Here is a 27,341-nt window from a genome sequence, read left to right on the forward strand (position 1 = left end):
TTTGCCATCGCCCGGTGCGCTGGATGATGCTTAGGCGCACCAGAGCTTGATTTAATTTTTCCTTTCCTGGAGCCAGGCTGGTAACCATTCTGGGTGGGATTCGTCTCACGTCACTTGGTCTCCAGACAGCCTAGCTGGTTAGCGCAGACTAGATGTCTAACATTTAGACAGCCAAAATTGGGTGAGAGGATGCTGCCAACCGGCGTCTGCTTCCCAGTAAAGCAGGTTCTGGACTGGCGGGCACTGTGCTGGGAGGAAGGACGGCGTTTCGCAGCGGAGCCCCGTCTACTGAATGACAGGCAGGGTGGTTTAAACAAATCTCTGCAGCTCCTGACAGCCTCCTTTAGCACTACTATTTCAGGGCTAAAGACAGTGTTGTAGCTTTTTAAAAAAACAAAAGATAAAAAAGAAGAGCTTTGCGGGCTCCTTGCTGTCCGGGACACACAAACCCCAGGCTCTGAAAATCAGCTCGGCCTCTAGCTTTCTAGCACCCCAGAGCCTGTGATACCACTAGCCTCAGGGATTTCTCTGGGCTTTTCTAAATCTGAAGAAGGCCGAAGATGAGATAAAGCACCACCGAACTACTAAAGGAACATGCAAAGCTGCAAATCGAGGGCTATCGCTCTTCTTTCTAAGGGGGGGTGGCTCACGACAGAGGGCTAGGATGTGGCGTGAAGAGTTGTAAAGGCTGCGTGATCTAAAATGCTGGCTGTAGCTGCAGTAAAAGGGAGTTCACTGACCTATTGCCAGGCTGGGCTCAGCAAAATCGTCTCTGCCGAAGCACAAACCCAGACGCGATTCATCTGCTGCCTGGGCACTGAGCAGGAATCGCTTCTTAGAAACAGATGACACATATCCCAGGACATCCTTGCCATCAAAGGGGAGAAGGGCAAGCGATTCCCCTGAGCAGAGGTTAAAGCACAAAGACCTTACAAGTTAGAAATAAGCCAGACATAAGCATTTAGAAGTGCAGCAGGATTCGTAATTGGAGCTAAAACAGAAGCTTCAGAGTCGCAAAGCTGCTTATCCACCAGCTGCCACAGGCAGGACTCCAGCCCCTGCTAAGGTACTCCAGCGTCTCACGGGGGGGAGCAGCCACACCTGCAACTGCTGCATGGAGAGCCCTCGCTGGCGGTAGCGCGGGGAAGAGGGTGCTGAGGAAAGGGAACTGTAAAAAGGAAGCGGAATTCGTAGGCTGTCAGACAGTCGGATCTGAGCTGCTCATTTTGCAGAGACCCCTCCCCTCCCAGGTCATCCTATTTGTGGGATGCTTTTGCTGGCAAATGTGGAAGACCCCGCATGTGCGGTGGCAAAGCAAGCATTGAACAGAGGCTGCAAGCTGCAGATAGGTGCAGGCTGAACCAGGGAGATGAGCAAAACATCCATCCATGGGAACCCAGTTGCTGCTGATGCGAGCGGGTAGGCGCACGTTGCTTCGTTTGTTGACTCCCCCCCCCGCCCCATTTTTCTAGATGAGGGCAGGACTTTGATGTACTGGGGTATAAACGCAGGGCGTGCTCCCTCCCTGGGCACCATCCCATCAGCATCCTCTCAACACAAGTACCAAAGGGTTGTGATTTTGGCCAGTCCTAACAGGTCCATCTCAAAGTGTCCACATTTGTGAAGGTAAAGCTCAAATTTAAGAGGCAGCCGGTCCTGCCCTGTGCTTTTTGTCAGGGAGGAGAAAGCAGCCTCCAGATTATCCCGGGCTCACGTCAGCTGGTGTACAACTTTGCCTCCTTCATGGTATGGAAATGATCTAGCAGTCTGAGCAGAGCAGGGGCAGAAATGGTGGCTGCTTTTTTGGCAGGGGAAATCAAACGGCGAGCGGACGAAGGCTCATGCAAATACAAGCGCGAGCAGTTAAGTCCTGCCCTGGCTGCGAGGTGCAGGGAACCGAATGCATTTTGTGTCTCTGAGTGCCCTGCCAACAGAAACAATGACAGCGATAATCACTTGCAATCTGTTATTATATTAACACGAGCTCAAAAATTGTAAAACCCAATAATCTTTTGAAATGAAGCTAAAACCACCCTCCCCCCCCCACCCCAAATGTAAATAACACACCGCATCGCAGTGCTTGGCAGCGGCAGGGCTGGGGGGGAGGAGTGGTAACAGGGGGGTGGTTTCTGCCTTTGAAAGGCTTTGCGTGGTGCAGGCGGAGAGATTTGCTGGAAGCAGTCAGGCGTGGATACCTGGCTGCCAGGAGAGGCTCTCCGCAATCCCTCCATTTGGTTGGCTTCCTTTGACCCTGTTGCTAAGCTACAAATATGCTTTTCCAGCAAGCTCCAGCATCCTCGCTCCCACCCACTCCCAAATGCGAACTGAATCAGCCTGCTCAGAAGAGAAATGATCTCCGGCCAGCAAGGAGGGCTTTTTTTCCCCCCCCCCTCTTTTTCCCAGCAGCTCCACAGAGCGGCACAAGGACTTGCATAGAAAGGGCGCCCACCCCTGCCCCATGCCAACCCAACGGCCACAGGAGCTTTGCTACAAGGACAAGAGCATAGGGAAAAGCATTTATGCCATTCCGGGCGATTAAAGCTGGCACGGCTCCGTTGCAGCAAGAATAGACGAGGATACCAGCTACGCCGAGAAATAGCTACCACCTACCCGCACACACACTTGCTCACCCTGATGCCAGCCACGTTAACACTTTAGGACAGCAAATGTTTTATGGCAGGGACGAGGTGGCAGGGTGGATGTTTTTCTGACCGGTGTTCTGCAGAAAGATGCGTTGGAGGGTCGTCTGCAGTGCCGACGCCGGCGGCCTCTTCCCATCATTGCTGGGATGCTAACGGGGTCCAGCAGCCGCGGCCACATCACGTCCCACCCAAGTTGTCTGGGCTGCCTTTATGCTCGGTGGGAAGCAGTGGATGCTTCTGGGGTGCGCTTCAAACCCAGCCGACGGTGGGTGGCTGACACGGGCCAGCTGCAACGGTTTCCACGCAGTCCCCAGCAGCTTAACATGAACCTCAGGGAAGGTTGTTAGAGCCTTCCTAAAATGTTGCCTTAACATAGACCGCTGTATGTTGGCCTGACTTTTGCCGTTATCAGGATACTTGCACGAGCAATCGTGTCCATTGGGAGATGTCCTCTAAAGACTCCTCCAAACCATCCCCAAACAGCTACATGATCCGATATAAACTTTTCCTTTTCATTGATGACCCTGGGTAAGCCACCGATTTTAGCTAATCTTTTAAGGCCAGATTTCCAACGTACATGACATGGGGGGGTCCGTAAGCGACCGCTGTCTTCATCGATGGGTCCGGTGGGCGTGCGTCCAGAGCTCACACTGGGACTTACGTGCCGTTGTGCTAATGCATGACAGCAAACAGAGTCTGCCCCAAGACTCGCAGGTACACCTGTCTATTGAGGCAAATGGATGGAGAGTAAGTGTTGAAGTGGCTCAGAAAAGCAGGAGTCCGGCAGCTTCGTTGTCACTCAGGCCTAAGAGGGACAGTGCTACCAGGGAATCTGTGGGCCCCAAGAATGCCTTGGGGCTATGGGTCAGTGTCGGGAGGGAGGAAAGGGGCTCCTGGCAGAGCCCGGTTCACTTCTGTTGGTGAAAAAGGAGCGGGATTTTGTCTGCCTTGGCAGAATGGGAGGGCTGCCTTCGGAGGACATTGTGCCCAGATGAAAGAGGTAGGGGTCACCTGTTTATTGTCACAGGGACGGAGGCAATAGATCTGGGTTTAGTCCCTGCTTCTGCTGTTCGCTCTCCTCTAAGGGGAAGATCTTTATTCACACCTTCCTCACTAAGGCAGCAGCCGGCAAAACTTCAGCGAGGGTTACCAAGCACTTTGGGATTGTTTTGGGGTGTAAACGGGCCGTTTGGGGTCTGCTCACCTGCAGACCTGCCCTGCGGTATCCAGGACCCAGCACAGCGCCCGACCCATGCTACAAGGCAACCTTAGAGGGACTTTCAATGCACCTTCTAACTCCTTCTCCTTCTCTTTCTCTTCCAGGGCTCAGCTCCCATCCTGGTAGTCATGGTGATCTTACTAAATATTGGAGTCGCCATTTTGTTTATTAACTTTTTCATCTAATTCAAGACTGTCTTGTTTGCAAAAATAACAGTTACATGTATGAATGGGGGAAAAAAACAAAAACAAAAACAAACAACAACAACAAAAAGGGAAAAATCGTAACTCGAACTGTCCTACGACAATTTCCAAGTCTTTTCACAGAAGAACAACAAACGATCGAGTCTCACTCACAGTTTGCCTTTTTTCCTGGGTAATGTTTTTTGGATTTTAGCCAAAATTCTTTGCTTGTATAACACTATGCTGTGTGGCATGGCAAAATGCTATCAACACTCTGCCCCCCCAACACTGGAAAGGATAAGAAGGAATCCCAACAAAATAAAACCTCATTTCCCTTCCCCTCACCCCCCAAAAATATATTCGTAACAACAGTAATGAACCCCAAAACGGAGACTAGATGAGGGGACCATGGGGGAGATTTTGTCTGAAGTATGTACGGCCCCTGGGATGCTCCAGGCTGAGTTTCCCAGGGAAATCCACAACAGCTTTAATGGTAAGGTAAATGGGAGAGAAAGGCCAAACCAGGCTTTCCTTCCGTCTCCCTTCGCAAAGCAGAAACGTTGCCGTGGGAAGGAGGAGAGGAGGAGCACGGGGAAGGCATGAACGCTGTCTAGATGTGAAAGATGGGACAAAGGCAATGGGCCCCGTTTTGTTATTTAAAACAAAGCAGCAATTGGTGTTTTGCTAAATTTCTTGGGGCAGGGGGGGATTAGGGAACACAAGGTGTGAGCAGCAGCCCCACCGCCCTCCTGCCGTCACTCCTCTTCCCCAGGCTGCTCCCCCCGCCATAGCAAGGCTGGAAAACCACCCAGTGCTACTTTTAATTCACAGCCAATTTGTCCTGGGTAAAAATATGGACCCAGATTGCCCCCCAAAAACCATGCAAGCACCTTCAGCACCACGAATTGAGTAGCTGCTGGTCATTGTGCCGTGCTCACCAACACGCGAGGAGCAGCCTTACTTGAGCATCCCATCCCAAATACAGGCGCGCACCGAGATGCCGGGGAGCAGACTGGTGGGGAGGGACTGGGGAGAGAGGGCTCAACTCTGATCCACTTAGGGTACAATAAAACAAAATAAAGCAAAATAAGATAAAACTGTTTTTCAAAGGCATCTGGGGAGGAGCACTGGAGCATGTCCCAGAGAGGAGGGAGCGGGTGGTGGGTTTGTCTCTTACATCTTGCTGTGGACTGTTTCAGACATCATGCTTGGGCTCTGAGCATGTAGTATTTTGCACTTTGTAATGCAGGATGTATATTCCAGCTTCCAACATGTCCCTGTAAAAAAAAAAAAAAAGAAAAAAAAAGAAAAAAAAGAAAAACAAAAAACCAAACATCATTGGCAATGGCAGCCTCTGAGGATGTATTCTTTTCTTTTTTTTTTTTTTCCTATGTCACTTAATTTGTTTGTTTATACCATCTTTGTAATATGCCTGCCTTGATTTTCTCCCCTCCCCTGTCCCCACTGATAATATGCATACTCATTAAAGATGCCGTATCCCTGTTCTGAGCTGTTATGGTCCCAATGACGAGAGCGTGGTCTCAGCTCAATTGCTTGGAAATGGCCGACGTCCCCTTGCTTTTCAGAAACGACTGTACCGTTTCTTCCCCTCCCCGCGCCGCCTTTCCCCGCCGTGGGGATGGGCTTTGCCGGTGGCCCACCACGACCAGGTACGGTTCAAAGGGTTTGTTCGGGATTTGGGACGTCCAGGGACCAAATTCCACCCTCAGTTCTACCCACTGCAGCTCCGTTCGACAGGAGAAGGGATGCGAGTGCGGCAGCAACCTGAGGCTGGGATGAAACCCACACACAGATATATCTGGGGGGGGGAAGGAAGGAGGGAAAAAGATCTTCCTCGACATTTCACATACAGAGTTGTTGGGTACAGCCCTGACTTGTGGACTCAGCTTTGCTTTGCTTCTGTTTTAGCTGTTTCTCTGCTACCTTTTCAGCAGATTTCTTATTACACTGCACTGGATTGCTATATTTTTAACCAGAAATAAACTAAGGATTAGAGCATGTGCCAGTTAAATTCAGTTCTTCTCCTTACATGGTCTTATTCCCTCCTGTCGCAGTTTTTCTTCCTCTTTTTCTCCCTTTCTCTTTTCAGGCAGAGGGCTATGGGTGGACAGGTAAATGGTAACTGAAGGCAGCGAGACCCTCAGTAACTTTTTAATTTAATTTTCTGCAGTAACCGTCCCTCGTCTTTTGTTGGTTTTTAATTTCCTTTTGAGTCCTTATTCATCTTTTTTACTCTTGAAATGAACCAAATAACAGCATATAGTGACTGCAGCCCTAGGCACTCATCCACGTGTTTCATAATTCTGGTTGCGATGCTTTGTAACGACTCTCGAGGACTATTTTTGTACATTCGAGTGCACGACAAAGGTCCCGCCAGGAGCAGGTTAAACGGTTACACGCAAACACAGTACGCTACTTAGATGTATATAAAGCAGCAGGAAAAGGCCTCTCATTATCAACAAAATAAAAGTACTAGTGATTTCCTAACTAGCTTTTTCACACCGGTGACCGACTAGTTCTTCCAGCTCTCGCCCGTGTACCAGCAGCTACGTACAAACACAAATGCAACTTGGATTTTTCATCTCTCTGTTCCACGGGATAAAACCTCAGTCGAGCTGAGGTTTGTTCAGTATGAAAGATAGCTGAAGACTAATATTAATTGGCTCCCAAACCACGTGTTTAAAAATAATGATTCCTTTATTAATCACGGGGAGCTGAGCAATTTGTCTTAGTTCTGGGCTATTCACATTTGCCCAAGGCCAGAAATATTCCTGAGAAGTAGCCCAGAGAGAGAGGTAATTCAGTATATTTCCCTGTCTTATGAGCCCTGGATTTATGCAGATGTACTAAGGCACATTAAAACATCATTCATCGTGGCGCATAAATCTACTTAAATTGTCCATACGTGCCGTTTTATGTCCACACCGACAGATGTATGTGAACAGTTGAAGGTTTATATCTTTTTTTTTTTTTTTAAGGCTGCAATGGCGTTTTTATGTTCCTACAGTGGAACAAGCAGCACCTGAAGCACCAGGAGGGGCTGGGGCTCAAGGAACCGGCCCACCTCCTGCCAGCGCAGTAAAGCTGTTGGGAAAAGGGCACCTGTCCCTCCCCGGGGACAGCCAGGTCCTCCGGCCAGCCCCCACCGGTGGGAGCGATGGGCTGGGTCGCCCCCACATCTCTGGGGAAGGCAAGAAGGAAGGAATATAGAAAATCTTCCGCCTGCTCGTGCCACGTCACCTTCTCACCAGCCCATCTGGCGTCTGGTTTGCTTGTACCCGAGACCCAGATTCTCAAGCGCGCTGGGACTCTCCAGGGCCTGATCTTTCAGAGATACTGAGCTGTTGCAGCATCTCTTTACCTTGTGTGGAGTTATGAAGTACCGCTGGGCGGGGGGGGAAATCCAGACTGCAACAGAAGGGGAGGGGCGAGAGGAGAAATAATGTCATATGAGTGATAAAGGTCTTAACTGAAACCCGAGGACTAATTACATGTCCTGACAGGCTTCGGGAAATTAAGGGAGGATGGAAAAGCGGGAATTTTTAAAAGCTGTCATAGGGTGAGGTTGGCTGGAGATCTGTGCTAAAGCAGAACAGAGCAGAGGGCGGACTGGGTCTCCTGCCCGTGCCGCACAGCTTTGCTGCACGCGGGTAAATTGCTCACAGAGAAGATGGGCTTTGCAGACTCCTGACGTGGTGGCAACTTTTCCTGGCGCAGGGAAACGGGTCACCTCCTCGCACAGCCCCTAAATGAATTGCATCAGCCATGTTGTTGCCTACCACTGGCCTTCATGGCAAGGCTCCCTGACCAGCTCTGTGCTGAGCCCAAGACTTGAATCATTGCTGAAGACAACGCTGAGTACAGCAAGCACTAGACACGTGCCTTTGAATAACACATCCACCAGGACTATGCTTCCCTCAGAGGCACTTCAAGCTTGTGAGTTCCTTTTATTGGTCTATTTTGACTAATATTAACCCACAGGCACTCAGATTCAGCTCTACCACCAACCTGTTTTTCCAGGGTATGCGTAATCACCTCATTACCATGCCAAGCCGGGGAGTTTCAACAGGCAATGAGCCCCCATGGCTACTAATCAGCGCCCAAAGGTCTGAATATGTAACTCCATTTGAGCCGCGTCCCTTCACTCGAGGCATCTCAGAGGTCACGCTCTGTAATGTTAAAGGAAATGTCACTTTCTAGATGCTGAGAGCTGCTGAGCAATGCCCAGAAGTTTTTGTTGGATGGATGGCTTTGAAATGCTGTGGCGAGTTGCGCAGGCCCCATCTGGAGGTGCCAGTCGAAGATAAACCTTAGAGAGACTCACGTTCACGCCCAGGTGTTATTTGCTCCAATATATGGCTACCTAGTAGACTCACAATCATTATCACCTGCCTATTTCCTCTTATCCCCAATCTGGGTACGCTAGTAACAGCGCTGATAGTCCAGCAAGGCTCAGGCTCTCTTACAGACTCACTTGTTAGTTTTAACATGGTAAGAACACGGACATCCAACCCCTCGCCTCCTCTGTAAGGGCAGCCGCCCCCGCCCCAGCAGCAGCTGCATTGTGGTACAGGTGTTTGGTCTCATTGGAAGGCAGAGCTGTGAGAATTACCCCTGCAAGCAGCAGGAGCACTGCTCCCCAACCCCTTCAGCGTGGAGCTTGTTTCAAAGCTCTTCTCTTGCTCGTCTGTAATGTTAAGTCACTGTGGGTTAGTGACGAGGGATGCTGCAGCTGTTGGGCCAACAGCTGTTTCCCAACAGAAGCTAAAGCGTTTGATATGCTCCCATTCCCAGTCCCCCATCCCTCAGAGACCCGCATTTGTAAGAACGCGTGTGTCCTCAGCCTTTCTGTCTTGCTGACAGACACAAAATGCTCAGGGCTGATCAGTACTGGTGGGACCCACCCACGGTATTGCTGGAGCAAGAAAGTGGAAGTTTTGCAGCTACAAAACAGAGGCTGAATGAATCCAGATCCTCTCCAAGATGAACGAGGAAGGACGAGATCAGCCCAGTGCGTGCAGAGCACGACAAGCCTGACAAACAAGCCACTGGCCAGCAGAAGAGTTTAGGACTGGTTTATCTCCATAAGCCACCACAGCAGGTAGGCGACGCTGCAAGGAGACCAGCAACTCAGCGTGATCCAACTAAGCCTTCACTATTAGCAAAATCCCACGAGCAGAGATGCTAGGAACAGTCTTTCCACCTACAAACAGCATTTGTCTCTGGGTCAGCCCAATTACCCCGAGTGCTTTCTGATAAACTCCACAGCAAGGTTCATTCACTTCCACGCTCGTCACACCGCAACACACACGCTGACGTGGGGAGGAACAACCCCATGTGGTACAAGCTAAGCTTGAGTTAGACGTGAAACCACTGACCCTCTACTGTGGCCTTTTTTGTGCCACCCCTAACGTAAAATGCACTTCAGCTGGCACTCTCCTTCATTCCTTTTCCCTTCCTAGCTGTGCATGTAAATGTAATAAGACATCTAATTTCATTGTGTTACTTACAGTGCAGTTACAGTATGCGTGTGGCCCAAAAGAAAAGGGATTTTACAGAATACCTTTTCCTCAAGGAGTGAGTACTTTCAGCCTTGTCTTTTAGCTGAAAAAAACCCCAACAGCTTGTTTCCAGCTACAATAACAAACTGAGGTCTCTCTCTCCTACGTAAATGTTTATACGTTCATCCCTTTACAATGAGATGGGGAAAAGCAATGGTCTGATGGATGCCAAGGGAATAACTGAACTTTATCTGGGCGTTCACACATTAAAAAAGGTACATGCTGTTCTTTGTCCGCATCAGACAAGAATAACTACTCTTAGGACAGACACCGCTGAAGTTACTTGGTTCCTGGTTTTCCCCCAAGTTCTAGCCCCAGCCCTTCTCTTGGGTATCATTTTAGGCAAGCCGCTTCACTGACGTGTCTGCCTGGAAAATACCTTCCTCTTTAAGGTACGTTTGGACCCAATACAAGAAAAACAACCAGATATCTGATCCAGGCTTCAGGGGAGTTTCAGCCGACGCTCGGAAAAGCAAGGTACCATTACAGCTTGATACCAAAGTATCAGAGCTTGCATTTCATAAGACCACGGCAGAGCCCATCACACTCTGACCTCACCTGTAGGCACTTAACGTAGTAATAATAACCAGTCATCCCTGCTTAGGTGAGAAGTTTACCTTTCCTCAGAGCTTTCATTTGCTCAACCAACATGTGACAACTTCCAAGGCTTCCACAGTTACACCAGCAAAAGATGGGCTGGGGTGTCCAGGCAGATCTTCGGCTGTCGCTGGCCGCAGGGCTCAAGGGAGTGCTGCATTTGTCTTGCTCATTCTGCTGAGCAGCGGCTGCAGACGCTCCAGAATTACTTTCCGCCTCCAGTGAGACCGGACGCTGTGTGGGTTTCAGTGCCCATGCAGGCTGTTCCAATTACAGTGCTACAGCCTCGTTTTGTCAGAGCTGACAATTAAGCTTCGATTTTCAGGCCAGGACAGTTTGCCACGGCAGCATCCTCTCATCATACAGCCTAAGGATAGCCACCAGAGCCTCCTGAACCAAGCCGTACGACCAACCGCAGCCCATGCTGCCTCACCCAAAAGCCCAGCTCTGGGAGGAACTGAACCAAGCCGCACGCCCAGGTCAGCCCAAGCTCACGGCAGAGCAATGACAGCCCTGGGAAGCCGTCGTCTCCCCTGCAACCCATCCCCAAAGCCTCCTCTCCCTCAGCTCTGGGAGGCAGGCAGTGTGCTCCCTGCGGGAGGCGGCACAAACGCGCTGCTGCGCCGATCGCAGGAGCGGGAGCGGCCCATCCTGACTCACAGGTTCCTTGGAAGCATATCTCTTCCAGTCTATGCCTTCTCCAGTCACACTTGGCTTGGCACAGAGCACAACAAGGACTACGTTCCAGAGCCCTTGAGGAAAAGATGAAAGGAAAAACCTCAGATTATTGTTGCACACACTCCAGCTCATCTGATGCATCTAGTTCCCTCATCCAACAGTCTACCACAGAAGGGGGAGGGCGAGTCTTTTCCTGCGGCTGCAGCAGCACTGTACAAAGCCATCCTTCATCCTTGGCACTGCTGCAACCTGGCTTCAGCTCAGGGAAAAAATTCTTTCAGGGTATGTATCTGTATTTGAAAAGGCAAAAAATGATAAAGTACATGTGGCAAAAAGTGTGCTTTCCCCTGTCTGGCTGGGCCTTTGGAATGGAGCCTTGCGCACAGGTGCAGTGATTTTAAACCTACTATTTCCCATAAATAAATAAAATTAATAATAATTAAAACAAAATCTGCAAATGCAACTCTGGCAGATTCCCCAAAACTTTGCAGAGAAAGCCATGGACATCACACATACAAAAAGGATCCAGTATCAGTGAGATCAGGGTATTGTAAACTAACCCAAGTGACAGGACAACAGGGCAACTGATGCTGTCAGCCAAGCAAGTGCTACAGATTCTTTTCTAGGATATCAAAAAATGGTTTGTTTTCACTCCTCCCGTTATTTTGCATAGAAGGTACCTCTCTATCAAATGTTTTTATCTTGACAATTAAATCACATTGGCAGCCTGCTTTATTTAATCTTTATTACATCCCAATTAGCCTTACAGAACCCAGCACTGCTCTCCAGAGAGCCGACTCCCCGGTGATGTCCCTGCCAAAACAATACCCATGGCACCCTGGATTTCTCTGCACAAGGACAGCCAGTGCCTTCTGGTGTCAACTCAAGTCATCACTTGTTTGCTGCAACAGACACACTTGTATCCCCATCTGTTGTCCCTATGGACCACAGCACTGCTGGAAAGAAAGCGATGCCTTGAGAAGCGCTGAGCCAGGAAGCAGGGGTGGAAGAAAAAAGTCCTTTGAGAGTGTCACCCCACTCCCTCCTATCCTCAACATGCCATCAGGTCTCAAGGTAAGACATTTTACTGGTCATAAAGAGTTCACTTGCAAGACAACTGCTTTCTTGGCCTACATGTGAGAAACTGAACCGGGAGATTCCACAAGCAAAGGCAAAACCTGCTACAGCTAACCCTAAAAAGAGGCTTCTACTGTTACATGCACCAGGGGTTCCAGCGGCTCTCATACAGACGAGGTATGAGAGGATTCCCAGGCTTCTCCAGGCAGTGCAGCCACGGCTCAGGGCTGCTGGTGCATCTTATCACCACTACCTGCCTATTTTCCAGTGGGAACAGTGATCCCTCTTCCACAGTGGGAGAAAGAGAAGTAGAAACCTAAGATGGGATTAACTGAGAAAACCAAAATAATGTAACCAAGTTTATTGCAGAAACCCTTGTGGACACGTTCTGGCCCCAGACAGGGTAGGGAATTGGGACTAGTGAACCACTTTGTCTTGAAAGACTCAAAACAACTTTTGAACAAAAATACGGCAGCATTATATATGCCAGTCTCAGCAGAACAAATCCTTGGACAGCAACCCTGCTCCTGAAGACCCTCCCCTCAGTCTCCAGGGGAATAACAGCATATCCAGAGCATTAATCAAGTAGGCATACTGAGACCGCTCAGCCCAGAGGCACTCAGAGTAGGCAAAGCTGGAGTGCCAGCCTTCCGGACACGCTGACTGCCTGGCACAGCAGGCTGAGTTCAGTGGGACTAACCACTGCTTCCAGCATGGTTCTTTACTCATGGAACAGCCTCAGCAACATCTAGACTGAATCTTCGTAGAAAGTCTTTGCCATGGCATGTGCCACTTTTACCACTTTCTTCTCCTTGGCATCCGGGCCCATGTTGCTGCGGGCTAGTTTAATCCAATACTGCTCCGTCCTGGAGAGATAGTCTGCGTGCTTCTCATCGGGCTGAACAGATGGGTGTTGTTCCTCTCCTAGTACACAATGGGAAGAAGACAGAAAGAGAGGTCACAAACAGCTAATGAAGGCAATCTGCTCTTCCATGTGTCAACCCGGCCAAGACTACTCTTCAGCTAATGTGTTTAAATGTAACAGCCTAAAACCTACCAGTAACCTATGAAATTTCTCCTCTGCCCCAAGAGCAGTGTACTGAAAAAGCTTTGCTTTTGCTGGAAAACGCACCCGGATGCCAGTGAGGCTTTCCAGGCTGGCAGCAGTACTAGCAGGTATTGTGCTAAACCCCCCTTCACATTGAGACAACATTCATCTTGATCATTACCTTCCTCATCTTCACTCTCCTCTTCAGAGCTCTCCTCATCCTCTTCCCCTCCCTCTGCACCTTCCATATCATCATCCTCTTCATCCGATTCTGACTCCTCCAGCCATTCTTGTGCTTCTTAGATGAGAAAGAAAATAGAAGAAATAAGTAAAAGCTGTTTTCCACTCCTACACTCAGAACTGCCACGGAGGATGCCAGGGCAAGGTCAGACATATGTCCTCCTTCAGAGCCCTGCTATATTCATTGCCCTCACAGATCCACCCACTGTACAGGGCCTGGCTCTGACAGGGAGCAGCAGGAAGAGATGAGATAGAGTCAGGAGGAAGAAAACAGCATAGAAAAGCTGTGGAAGAAAAGCTTTCAGAGCAGAGCTCACTCCGTGCAGGGATCACAAAGCTCTGGACCAGACAGGTTTCTGCAGAGACTGTGACCAAAAGACAGTGCATATCACATACTCCCAAGCTTTTTCATAGAATCAGAATCATTAAGGTTGGAAAAGACCTCTAGGATCATCAAGGCCAAACCCCAACCCAACACTACCAGGCTTCCTAAACCATGGCCCCAAGTGCCATGTCTGCACAGTGTTTGAACCCCCCCAGGGACGGTGACTCCCCCACCTCTCTGGGCAGCCTGTGCCAGGGCCTGACCACTCTTGCAGTGAAGACATTTCTCCTTATATCCCATCCAAACCTCCCCTGACGCAGCCTGAGGCCATTTCCTCTCGTCCCATCACTAATGACTTGGGAGCAGAGACCAACCCCCACCTCACTACAGCACCTTTCAGGTAGTTGTAGAGAGCCACTGTCCAGGAAAAATCTCTACTCGAAGGTTCTCATCACCACCCCTTGAGGAAGCTCCATAGTTAATTTTTTTCACTCCCCCTAGCATAGTTTTGTTACACTAAAGACAGAGAGATCCCACCATTATAGCTTACTTGGGTCCATCTCCACTAGCACCTTCCACTCTTCCATCTTGTGTAGGTCAATGCTGTAGAGGTCGCTCAGGGTGAACTGGCGATCGCCCACCTCAAACATTCCCCCATACACATAGAGAACCCCGTGCTTCACCGCCAACATGGCATTCGAACGTGGGCATGGCTCCACTTGCTGGCCCAAGGTTCCATCTTCCTCCTCCTCCCCCTCCGATTCAGACCTCTCCTTCTCTTCTGCAGGTCCAGAAATCACCTGCTTGATTGTCATGACAGTCCCGTCTTCTGCCACCACCTCTTTGACTATCTCCACCGGGCCTTGTGGAGGTTGCTTCTCCATCTCCTCATCTCCAGCACCCTCTGCCTCAGCCTGTCTGCCACGTCTTCGCTTCCTCTTCTCTGATTTTGGTCCCTGTTGACAGGAACAAGGAACAGAAGGAGACCGTGTGTGAATTGTGTGCCCCTAATAGGATGTACAGCAGTTAATACAAATACTGTGGATGCTGCTGGGAGGGAGGGGGGAGAATCCAATTATTTTTCACTCCAGTAGTAAGTCTCGAGTGATAGATGCAAGCTCCCACTCGGCATGAACTTCTACCAGCCATTAAAGGAGCAATGAAACTCCTGAAGAACCCATGGCACAGAGTTGCTTCCTCTATTAATGGCAAGATGTGCTGAAAGGACAGAAAACAGCTCTTTTGCTCTCTATCTTGCAGATGCACGCAAACACACACAGAGTTCACTAGTCTGTGATAGGAGCAAGAGAAAATAACCCACCATTCTGTGAAATCAAAACAATTGCTGGGTGCTAAATTACAGGGCATTACCAGGAAGCACTCCAGGTCCTCAAAGTACTGTATGAAATGGCTGGAAAACAGTCAGCTAGGAAGGCAGAAGCAAACATCTGAGTGCATGTTTGTCTGTTATTATGTGATTGACTTCTCCTTTTTGAGAACAAAGCCAGAAACGGTGGGGCTGGAAAGAAGCAAGTTAAACCAGGTCATTTGCACCTCACTTCCCCCTTAAGAGTAGTTCAAACAAAATCAAAGATCTGAGCTGAGGGCCATGTTTCTGAAGTTCTTATGAGCCAAGGTTAATATTTCATCTCTTCTTTCATCAACACTGGGGAAGAGAAGGAGGCTTTTTGAGCCCAAAGCAACACAAGGTCTCTTCACAGTAGCTTTTACTGAACTACGTTATGTCAGACTTACACATCTGACCTGGAGCTGCCTCCAGTAAAACACCAGAACCATGTTTTCATGCTGCTTTGTTTCATTTTGCATTACACAACAATAGGGCACATGCAGCCTGACTCCTGGGAGGGGCGACTGTGTCCTGAACCACTCTTGCTTTGTGCCCAAGCTTCAGGGCCCAGTCTTCCCCTCTCCCCAGCAGGGCGACAGTCTGCTTCACACTGTGGGTGCCAGGCATGGAGAGCATAAGGAGCTACATGGCAGGGAAGGAGAGGGGCAGCATAAAGTCAAAGAATTCAGTTGGTCTGAGCAAAAACCTGCTAGAGTTGCACATCCCCAGCTTCATTTCTACAGCCTCTCCCCCTCTTCACCATCAGTGGGTCACAGAGCAAAGCAGCAGCCACACCTGGTGGCTCAGCTTCTGGAGCACCCTGAGTTATTAGAAACAGAGGCTTGCTCCACACTGCGAGAAAGTTGTACGAGGCCAAAAAAGGCCGAAAGGACATGTGTCAGACGATCAAGGAGAATGAACTGAATATATCTGTGCTATTTTTAAAATGAAACCTTGAGCTGTCCAGGAAACCAGCGGTTTTTCCCGATGTCATAGAAATAAATATCATTGAAGAAGTCCCCTTCAATGCTCTCTTCCTCCTCTTCATCATGCACGCCTCCAAACAGAAGGGAGCGGTTATTGGGACCAAGCGCCACGGAGAAGCCAGACCTGGGAGTGGGTTTCACTCCAGATGGGTTGAGCCGACTCCATGCCCACTTGTCTGGTAATGGATAAAAGCAAATATGAGCATCAGCAAAGGAGAATCCTGATTGTTTTTCTATCTTCCAAGGCCTTTCAGTACTCCAGCAAGGAGCTCAACGACCCATTTTTGGACAGTCTCAGAACTGCACAGTGCACCTTCAACAACAACATTAATCAGAATCGCTTGCGTTTCCACTTCAATCATGCAGCCAATCTGCGCATCACTTTACCCTTAGAAAGCTGTTGTGTCTTCAGCAAAAGCAAATGCAGAGAGCTACCTTCAGGGTATGCTTTCTGGGGTAAGGGGCCTCTTGAAAGGCGTATACACCTTTACAGGAGGGTGGAAGTCAAACCAGGATCAATTATAGCCTTTGAGTACTGAGGAAAGGTAGCTCCGTTACCCCACTGAGCCCACCCTACACCACTTCTCTCCACAGGCCCCTTCTACTACAGTATCTTATCTGCCAACTTGCACCCCTGCCTTAACCCCAGGAATAAGTACAGCTCATTGTAAGGAGACCCAACCACACTTTACAAAAAAGAGCTCAGTAGCGGGTAAAGGCTTGTGCTTTAAACCCTCCGCTTTTGCTCCAATCCTTTCTACTCCGGATTCAGAGCAAATCCCTGAAATACAGGCTGGCAGAAGCATACACACTGGCTAGGCACTGCGCTTCTGAAGGAACCACAATTTCAACCAGATAAACTGTAAATAGGACATAATGCAAGCAGGGTCTGGAATCCAGACAATACATGTGACCCAACCCTCCTCCCCAAATCCCACTTTAAAATGGTTAGGTTTAAAGAAATCACTCGCAATTTTAACATTTTAGAAATTCAGCTCAAGGAAGATTGTCCCATTCCCTGAGCCAAGGACAAAGGACACTCTCTCCTAAGGACAATGATGGAATTCCTATTTCTGGGGACATTCACAGACAAAACAACCAATCAACTAAAAACCGCTCTTGATAATACCCCTGCACTAGATAATCTAATGAGACCAACCCCCAGTCTTCTCTCTTAAGAGTCTCTAAGTGTGACACCACTACCAAAGCGAGTTTGTCAACACAGGAATTTCCAGTGTGGAGAATTCTGCAATCCTGAAGGATTTGCTGTTGTGAAATAGAAGAGCAGTGATCAAAATGTCCCAGAGAACAGGAATTTCAAAATGTTGTTTTAATTCCCTCCCACATACAAAGCAAAAAAAATCCCTAAAATATCTTTCTTGTAGTTTTTCCTGAAGCTGCCTGTGCAGGCCAGAGCTTCTCACATAGTTATGCAAGAAGCCTGGAGACCCTCCACGCCATCTCAGACTATTCCAGGACCAACTGGGAGGTGTCAACATAGGTGATGCTGTGAGCTAGAAGCAATTCTCTAACAAAAAGCATACCCCAACCTTCCTCCAGAGCTCTGCCAGTTTCTCAGCAGCAACAATCCCCCAGCGTGTCACTGTGCCAGAGCTACCATTTACGTTAGCTCTGAAATCAAGTCACCTGAGCTGAGAACCACAACTCCTTACAGCCTTTGGCTAACCAGAAAGCTTTGCTCAGCAAAACACACACAGCCTCATCTTTTCAGGCTGTAAAATGGAGTGCGAGAAGGGGACAGAACTGCTGTGCCACGTAGTCTGCTGCAGCAACAAGCGCCCACTTCCCATTTCCCTTTGCAGAGCGCAACAGCGAGGCATTCTGCGTGCATGTGTGATGGCCTGTCTTCCTTCTCCAGCACACATAAACAAAGAACATAATTTCTCCAATATCCCCCTGCAACTGCTGTTTCCTTCACCCTAGCTCCTTTCTTTTGAAGCTAGAGTCACAGTACACAAGTGAACTTAGCTACTCCTGGGAAGAAGAAATATTTAAATCAACTCATCTGCTGCGTTTAGCCCCAGAGCAAACACTGGGGCATAGTGCTTTTCATTAAAAGGGAAATTTTGTTCGAGGCTTGGGGGTTTTTTGGTCTGTTATTCAAAGGAAGAGAGAGGATTTGCATTCACAGTCCTGCAGCATCACAGCCCTCCTAGCTGCAGCAGTAGCTTACCTTCCTCCCTGCCTGCACCTTCAGTCTTCAGCAGGAACATATCTGTATGCAGGGTGCCTTTGTCAACGTCTTTCTTAATTCTCTGCAGAGAAGAGAAAGACAGGGACGCTCAGTGAAACAGTTTCAGGGGCTCAAAACACAGAAGGTCCAACATCTTCAAGGCTTAGAAAGTCACCCACAGCAGAATGGCGGTATGTGCCATTCTGAACTCACCACCCCACAGATAAGCCCCATCACAGCCCGAACCTGTACATTCTTGGGCTGAAAACGCAAACATGGTGACTGGGGCAAGAAGTCCCAGGGGTGGTCACGCTGTGGCTCTTGGAGCATCAGGCAGCTCACAACCACAGTGTTCAAACCAGGACTGCTTCCTGTGGTGAGCCACAGCCAACTTCTGCCTGTGACACCCAGGCAGGGCTCTCCAGGTTGCACCACAGATCCTGGGACTCGTGGCTGTAAGAGGACTACAGGACGCAGTTTAAGGGCAGGAATTCTGGTAGAGAAGAGAAATAAATTGTGACAAGGGATTAAAACAGATTGTTTTGCGAAAGGAAGGGTGGGCAGCGCTAAGGAAACAGGAGTCCCAAGGTCCTGCCTTCCACTCTGCCACAGACAGTATCAGGTGCTCTCAATCTCAAGGGACTAATTTAACATCTGTGCCTCTGCTTCTCTAGCTGTAAAAGAGAGCAGATACCCACTCCACCAAGGTGGCACACAACAACTTTCCACAGGGCTTGCAAGGCCCTCTGGGATTCTGCCCTTGAATGTTGAGCAGAAGCTCAGAGCGTCTGTGCTGTATCATCTGCAAGGCCCAAGTTTACGTACAAATCTGTGACTAGCACGCAGGCTTTCAGTCCCTGCCACCCCCCACCTCCATCCCACTACAAGAGAAGCAGAGGTGACAGCTCGCTCTCTGCACCACAGCCTGACTGCAGCTGTCATTTTTAGCATTCAGGGCCCCACAGAGCCTTGAGCAACAGTTTTTTTTTCTCCTAAACAGAAACAGAACAGAAGGCCCCACTTCCACCCCTACTAAAGGCAACAGCAAGACAGCAGCAAGAGCAGGATCAAGCCTCAGTTGAGGCAATTAAATGCATAATTTTAAATGCGATTTTCCCTTGCTCCTTTCAGTGTAAGCCCCTGTACTCCAGCACTCATAGCAACATGCAGCATTTGAAAGCAGCACTATGCAACACCACTGTAGGAGGTCTTTTAATAATGTCATTATCCACCCATCCTTCATGCAGAGCTCCTACTTCCTTGTAATTCCCTTCCTCCTGGGAGCAATGGCATTGCTATGCTGTGTAAGCGCTTCCAAGATGCGGGCAGTGGATCCCAGCAGAAGCTGGGAGGGATGGGTCCAGTCCTCAGGAAGATGAGCAGGGCTGGGGTGCACCTGAGAGCCCAACAGCACAGTGCTCTCCTGCTCTTGCTGCACAACTGTGCCCAGCCCTGGGCCTTGCACTTGACAGGTTTTGTCATTGCAGGGTACGCTGCGCTGTTACTGCATGGCCCGGGATCCCATCCGTAGGAATGGTGTTCAATTTTCAGAAAGGCAGAAGAGGGGAAAGTGTGTTTCAGGCATTGCACAACACCTCTGTAACTTGGAGGATGCTCAGGAGCCCTGGGGGAAGGCTGATAACGAAGTGCTGGAGGTTAAGAGGAGAACTCTGCTCACAGTGCGGCAGAAAGGAAGCTTCAGTTAACTTAAAGACCAGGGTTTGTCTGTAGGGCTGTCTTGGGAAATTTATTAGTTTAGGCTGTGGCTCACGTGTCATCTTGCTCTCCACTTGCACCTAAGCGTGCCCATTAGTGAACTGAGAGACACATACTCCTCAGGACAGAATGTCTACACTGCAGAGATCCTCTTCTGTGCAACCACTTCAATGAAGTCAACAACTTCACTATTCCACCTAGTGTCCTCAAGCAACAGAGCATCAGGCACGCAAGGGACTGGAAGCCTGTAGCAACAAGAATCAGTGAAAGTCCTGTTTTCTGAATAAGAGTTTATACCAGTGATGACTCTTTCAGTCCCTGCCAGTTCTCCAGCACATGGAATAGAAACAAGACAAGTTTTTCTATTGATGAGTGGTTCTGAGGTGTAGCTAGAGGAGCTCTGGTATTGGAAACGTGGTCAGAGGGGCTGGGAGCTGCCCACTTTGAACAGACCCTTGAGAGAGAGCTGTCAGGGCAGGAAGGGAACAAAATGCCTTCTAGGAAAGGTGCTGTTAAGTATCGAGTACACCAATTCATAGCCTGACGGCACACGTACTGTGACATCTAAAGCAGCAGCACTCAGGTTCAAAGGGCTGTGAGTCACTGTGCCAAGCAAGTGCCATCCTCTGGCAATGTCACACTTCGCTGTCTCTGTCACACAGGTCTTGAGTGGCAGAGGTCGCCACCGAGCTGCAGGCTGCTGACAGCTGAGATACAGCAGCTTTTTTAGTCTGTCCCTTGCCTTAATCAAACACCCTTCCAAGCCTCACCTGAGCAAAGAGCTGTCAAGGGTGGATGGGCAGAGGAGAGGGAGGGAGACAGACAGACAGGCAGGAGCCTTTACACCTTACATGACATGCACCCCAGTCCACTAACAATAACAAAAACGGTGGTTATTTCCTCCCCAGTCCCAGGTAGGCTGCAATTTGTCCTTAAATGCTAGACAGGGCACACATTCTTATGTGCAGGGGACACACGAGCTAAGGGTACAGGAGCACAGTAAGATGTGCGCTGTCTGCACGAAAGGAGGGGAAATAACAAACACAGAGAGAGCAGTTGGCTTCGCTATCGTACAAGCTGCGTAGAATAACTGCATTATTTTTCTCCTGAAAACCACACGGCTCCCTGTAGTAAACACGCTGCATATGCAACGTGACAAAGCTTCTTGGGCTGAGAAAACCCCAATGAGGTGGAGTGGGAGTTAGTTATTTGTTGTCAAAGAGATGCCTGTTTCCCCCAACTCACACTGGCTCAAAACCAGACATTTCACCAGCAAGCAGTACACTGCCACTGGAGAGATCAACCCCCTCACACCCAGGACAGCCGCCTGCCCTGAGCAAATTGCTCCACCAGTCACAAGAGGCTCCTGTTTCCCCCCACTGTCCTTCTTGCCTTGAAGTTCCACGTGTTTGCTTTCAAGTACAAAACTGATTTGGATATGAACAGACTACTGTTTGCACATACAGGTAGACTAGCAAGTTACATGAGCTTTACAGGCAGCAGCCAAAAAAAAGACACCCTACCTCCACTGACAGACAGCAAGATGCCTGTTTATTCCCCTCCAAAGAGCAAGGAAACTGAGGCACGGAGAGCTGTTCTTGAGAAGAAGGGGCATCAGCATTCCCAGTGTATAACATGCTAAACATGTCCGATAAAAAGAGATCAACAATGGCAAAATACATCCAATTAGCAGAAGTCCTTAGCAGGCAGAACTACAGAGTCCCACTAGACCTTGCAATTCAGCCAAACACAGCAGAATCCAATTCAGCTTTGCAAAGCTTGCCACTTAAAAAAAATCCCCATACCCCAAAAAACCCCACACGCTAGTCATCTTTGGAATCCAAAAGCCCTGCACACATGTAATGCCAGCCCTCCCATGGCTTGTGGGCTGCTTGCACCTGCAAGGTAGAGCTCTGTTAGCCTCCGACACCTCCTGGCTGCATTTGCCGTGCCAGTCAGGCACAGCGCGCTCACGTTGCCTAGCAATAGAGAGGTCTCATTGCCTTATACAGCCAAAAATGCAGCTTGCCGCACCAAGCCCCATCCCCAGCATGAGAAACGGGCAAAGACATCTTTAAGATCAGCAGGAGAGCAAGGCTGAGCTCCTTGCAGGATTCTGAGGCACATTTTAGGCAGAGCTGATAAGGTCCACAACATCCCCTTCTGTAATGGATCGCAGTAGCTGCCTTTATAATTTCTCGGCTGAAGATGAAACAGGGACACCATTGTGCTAAGAATTGTGCATTTTAAGATATTAGGCACGCTCTTATCAGTTTGTGCACCAACATCTCAAGTTAGTCACACTCAGGGTTGTAAAGCTCCTTTTTCACCATTTGCATCGCGGTTGTTCACCACGTGAACAGCAAAGTCTAGTGACTGGCACAGGCAAAGGCATGCCTGGGTACCAAGGTTCGTGTCCTGGCTCTCTCTGCAAGCACTGGAGTGCCTTAGACAAGCCACTTGATCTTTCCCGCCTCTGTTTCCCCAGCTATGAAAGAGACTTTCTTATTCAGGTTACATCAAAGGAATTCAGCCACATGGCCCGGGCTGACAGACGTTACTGAAAACTGACCCTCCACGCTCAGTTCTCCATGGAAGTCCAGAAAAATCAAAGCAGGAACCAAAGCCCTCTGCTTCTCCCTTCCCAGCTCACGACGACTGCTGACCAGACTGAGGACGGGCAGATTGATCGCTCAGTCAGGGGAACATCTCTGGCGATAGTGTTGCTCAAGCTTTACAGAGCACCAACAGCCAGCTGGGTACAACGATGCCTACAGTTCCACCCACAACCATGAACCTCCTGGGCTTACATCTCTTTTTGCCCTCAGTAAAGTGATTTATACCACACCACACAGCTATTTTGGTACAGTAGTTCAAGGCAGATTTACAAGGGCTAAGGGCACGACAGGATATAATGCGTCAGAACTGCACATCACAGGAAAGCAGCCTCACCACATCACAACTCTCCTCTAGCAACAGGACAGCCATATCATGCTGATATTAAAACAGAGGAGCTATTATGATTTCTACTCCTCTTGCCTCCAAATCTATTCACACCATACACGTGCTTGGTAGCAACTCTGGCCTCAGGAGGCCTCCACACAAACCTGCACCTTTTTTTACAGGACACATGCAACTTAGTACTGCCTCTTATTAGAAGAGAAGTCTCTACATGACTTGGTGAATGGCGCTTTGCTTGGACACCTGTCTGGTTTCATATGCAAAAATGTCTTCATGTGCCCAGAACCGTCTTCATAGCACTCCTGGATGTAGCATCTGCCTCTCTAATTGGAGACAAGGAATAGGTCTTCTCCTGCTCCTGTCCAGCTCCAATTAAGTATTGTTTCCTCCACCTTCTACCTCTTATTTCTCCCAAGAGTACCCTGGCCAATGACTTGGGGAGAAGTACACAAGCCAAACACACTTCCTTCAATTCAAAGCAAACCCAGAGAGACTCAGCTCCACAATCAGCTATAAGTAAAGATACAATAAGAGTTAAATAGCCACACGTTAATGAAGCTGTGCTTCTCCTGGAGGAGCTAAATCTTGCTGAATTAAATTTTCAGGACCGTGCTAAAGGTTTGTTGCCTTTGCATCTCAGGAAAGCTGCAGAGAGAGACAATTCTGTCCAGTACTTTGGTCCTTTTGTAGCTCAGCTGCACCACCCCTGCCTGAAAGGTCACTGTGTTACAGAATACACAAGCAAAGTCCCTGTTCGGAATGGCACATCAGAGAGAAGCAGACTTAGCTCTCTGTGTTACAAAGGAAGTAGATTCATTACAGGAGTGGTGGTTTTAATCTACAAGGTGTTTTCTAAGCTGGAGAGGAACTGCACCCACCTCTTATCCTTGCTCAGTGTCCTGCATAAAGGCTGAGGGCAGCTTTGTGTTCCCCCATCCCTTCTACTTCATTTTTAGTAGCTCAAAACAACCCAGAGCAGTGTGACAGAGCCCACTCTCATAAAGTGGAATAAAACCAACCGCAAACATGCGTCAACTTTTATATTTCCATGGGGCTCAGTGGGCACTTGAACCCCAGCTGCTTTCAGTAGCCACGAGAGATCCACATCTAGTGTAGCATGCAGGCTCATGCTTCCTTCCCACCCTCAAGAATGAGGAAACAGGACAGAGAAAGGAAGAGGACAAAGCCCTTTTGGATAGAAAATGCCTCTGTATTGTTACTGCTATTTAATCAAATGCACATCTGATGAGATAGAGCCCTAAGCACAGGCCGTGAGGAGGCACAAATGCTTCTAAATATATGGACAGACTTATCTTCACTCCCCTTTCCCTGCTTTTCTTCTTTGTTCATTTATTCACATCAGAAGAACAACGCGTCCTCCTCCCCCAGCGACGCACTGCTGGAAGCAATGCCTTTCCACTGAGACAGTAGCAGCAGGATCCGGGTCTTCTGTCTGCATTTGCAACATTAAAAGCTTTTGCAGGAGTCTTTTGCTCAATGAAATATTTACTTCCTCCCACCCAGCATGGAGACAGGGATACTTGGTCAATGAGGACATACGGTTGAAAGGGCTATCCAGTATAAATTACCATGATTAACAAAGCAAGAAGCAGAGCAGAGGAAGCCTGGTGCTCATCAAAAGCCTTCTTTGGTTTATTAAGTTTGCTAACTTGTGCCACTCCCTTAACCCTTTCACCGATTCAGGAAAATATTAGTCTCCTGGCAACTGCTGCTTTTAACCTAGATGTGCTGGAATACACACGTGTACTACCTGAGAATGCTTTAAGTTGGAGTAACCACCACTGTTGCCAAAATTGCCATTTCTCCCAGTTATTTATTCCTACCACCATGATATCACCTCCTTATATTGGATTAGATTAGCAGGGAAAATAGAAAATCATTTTGATCAAGATAAGCTCCTTGATCAGCACACGATTGCATGAGGAAAGGCGCAATTAGAAGACAAGATGCCTCTTTTGGTAGCAGTACTGATTCACGGCAGCCTGAACCATCCTGCATACGAACAATCCAAGGGCACAACTGCACATTTGCTCCAAGCTGGCATAACCACAGGCTAACACACCCCCTTGTTACCAGTGGGTTTTGGCCATCTGGCAGCTGCCTGACACACGGAAACTTCATCAGTCAGAGCAGCGGGCAGTTGTGTGACGAGATCACCAAATCTCACGCTGGAGACAAGGCTTGCAAAGCTGAGCAGAAGGAAGCTCTAAGCCCATTGCCCTCTCCCAGCAGTCAAAACACAGCCAACACATGTTAAGACCATCATATTCAGGTGACTTCACCTCATTTAGGCGACTTCAGTTCGTCGTATTTTAGTTTTCACTTTAGCCCCATAGGTTTTCCATCAGCTATTCTGTTTAGCATCCAGGAAATACTGCACTGGCTTACCACAAAGTCCCTCCTACCTGTTTGGAGTAGCCTCCATAGATGATTATGCTGCCCTCAGGAGTGGTAGCCATTTGACACCCAGATCTTGGAGCAGGCCCAATCCCCGATGGGGTCAGCTTGCTCCAGGTGAAGGAGTCCAGGTTGAAGGCATACACATCATTGTAATAGATGTAATCTCTAGGGAGAGCAAATTGGCACACACGGATTTTTATAGTGGTCACCGTTTAGGACACAATAAAAAAAAACACTTCAGGAACAGCACCAGGAACCCCTGAAGAGGTGCAACACCTTATTCAATTCCTTGCATTTATGGCTTTTCTCCTTCCATAGCCATAGCAATGTAGAGAAACTATGTTCGGGTGAAGGTTACCATTTCAGGGCAACAATTCGCATTTGACAAAGCTCCTTTAAGCAAGGCCTCTCTGGGTTCTTGTTTGCTTATGTCGTTCCTTACTACAACAGAGGTTTCACCAACTTTTCCCTGTTAGCATGGTCCAAGGTAACTTAAACCAGAACACACAAGACCAAAACAGGTTAGAGCTCTGTCTGTCTAGGGGGGTGGGAAAGATATACATATGCCCTGTTCTCCTTCTACTAGCCAGTTCACATATTGCTAAGGGAAAATGCTCCGCACAGGTTAAACTCCCAAGGATGCTGCCAAATCTAGAGTGGGCTCTGCAACTTGCGCTGTGCTCTGAGGAGCTGCGGTTCTGCTGCTTGCTGTCTCTGAGACAATACGTAGCTCAGCTCTCTTCACAGTCCCCATGACAGCATAGCTGTGACCTCACGTAGTAGGTGAGAGCCTACTGGAGAAGATGTTTCTAGGAAGACAAGGCTCTCTGACAACATTCAGAGGCCAAAAGTGATGCATTGAGCTTTAGCTACAAGGATGAGTAGCTACTTCAGTGGGTAGCTAAGTGGTACAATGGTTTCTCAAACACCTGAAGACTTTAAATCAAGATGACTTCTCTTTCTAACATAAAAGTCTAGATCAGCAACAGTACTGCTGAGGATAATCTCTCCATTAAAGCCCAGCTTTCTGTTACTGGTGAAATTCTGATTTATTTTTTTTCACAGAGGATTCAGGATCGCCAGCCATCCTGCAGTAACCCACCTCGCGCTCTCATGGAAACCTCCAAAGACGATCAGCTGTCTTTTGCTAGCAACCATACGATGTCCACTTCGTCCAGAGGGACCTCCTGATGCCCTGAAATGCAAAGAAATTCCACTTATCAGCAAAGTTCCCTTTCCTGTTAGTGTATCAATCAATTTTTATTGACATCATTGGCAGCTGGGCTGGCTGAGTTCAGATTCTCTTCTCCTGGAATGGGAAGCCATGGGGAACTTTGTTGCCTTAATACATATGTATGCTTTTCTCCAGAACAGTGTGTGTGTGCTCTTCCTGTGACTCTCGGTATTTGCAACACAGGCATTCTGCAGTAATAATTTTATTCCTAGTGATAAGCCAGCTAGTCTCTAACAGCACCCAAAGTCTTTAAGTCTTTTCTGCTATGACTCAGGAGCTAATCCTTCAGGAGGGTTTAATGAATAGCAGTTAACTACTGCAAGTGCAAGAAGGCACTTCAGACAGAGATGTTTTCTCCAAGCGCCAAGTGAGAGCCAGGGACTGGCTCCGACATCCACTTTCCCTCAACGTCTTCGGAAATCATGTACCTGTACTGTCTTCACTCATCTATCCACAGTTAGGATACAACATCAAACCAGTGAGAAGACTTTGTAAATTACTTAGATTTCCTCAAGAATAAAGGCATTGCAGCAAAACAGGTCACTGTTATTATCTTACACATTAAAAAGCAGCTACGCCTCCCTGTTCTGCTCTTTGAAGCCCTCCTGACCTTTCAGTTAAATGCGCCACTTCCATTTCCAGAAACAAGCAACAACGCCCCATCTGTCACATCCAAACAGTTCAGGCAAAGCCATGCAGCTGGCAATGACATTCCTGAGAGGCAACAAAGATGTGTATCCTTCATGTTCACCTACAGACTGAGCATCATATCAGAGAACAAAAACAACTCCAAGAACTCTCAAAACAAAGGCAACTTTAGGCCAAACTGCAGAGGAAACAGGGTTTTGCTTTGTGTGTTCTCTGTCCCCATGGATTAATCTATCCCATTTT

At 48.5% G+C, this 27,341-nt stretch overlaps 2 protein-coding genes across 3 annotated transcripts in view; one reads left to right on the forward strand and one right to left on the reverse strand.

Annotated features, from left to right (window-relative positions):
- JPH3 (junctophilin 3) overlaps positions 1–5,549 on the forward strand; it is a 58,705-nt gene extending 53,156 nt beyond the window's left edge. The window contains exon 5 of the mRNA XM_064459726.1: positions 3,966–5,549. Coding sequence (XP_064315796.1) covers positions 3,966–4,046 — 81 coding nt within the window. The 3' untranslated portion in view covers positions 4,047–5,549. The remainder of the gene's footprint in view (positions 1–3,965) is intronic.
- A 6,774-nt stretch (positions 5,550–12,323) lies between these two features.
- KLHDC4 (kelch domain containing 4) overlaps positions 12,324–27,341 on the reverse strand; it is a 29,464-nt gene continuing 14,446 nt past the window's right edge. For both annotated transcript variants that reach the window (XM_064459727.1, XM_064459728.1), the window contains 7 exons: positions 26,319–26,411; positions 25,222–25,381; positions 18,119–18,200; positions 15,892–16,100; positions 14,141–14,546; positions 13,207–13,323; positions 12,324–12,901 (listed from right to left, as the gene is read on the reverse strand). In XM_064459727.1, coding sequence (XP_064315797.1) covers positions 12,726–12,901; positions 13,207–13,323; positions 14,141–14,546; positions 15,892–16,100; positions 18,119–18,200; positions 25,222–25,381; positions 26,319–26,411 — 1,243 coding nt within the window. In that variant the 3' untranslated portion in view covers positions 12,324–12,725. The remainder of the gene's footprint in view (positions 12,902–13,206; positions 13,324–14,140; positions 14,547–15,891; positions 16,101–18,118; positions 18,201–25,221; positions 25,382–26,318; positions 26,412–27,341) is intronic.

The sequence above is a fragment of the Phalacrocorax carbo genome, chromosome 8 (genome assembly GCF_963921805.1).
Source record: "Phalacrocorax carbo chromosome 8, bPhaCar2.1, whole genome shotgun sequence".
NCBI classification, from domain to species: Eukaryota; Metazoa; Chordata; class Aves; order Suliformes; family Phalacrocoracidae; genus Phalacrocorax; species Phalacrocorax carbo.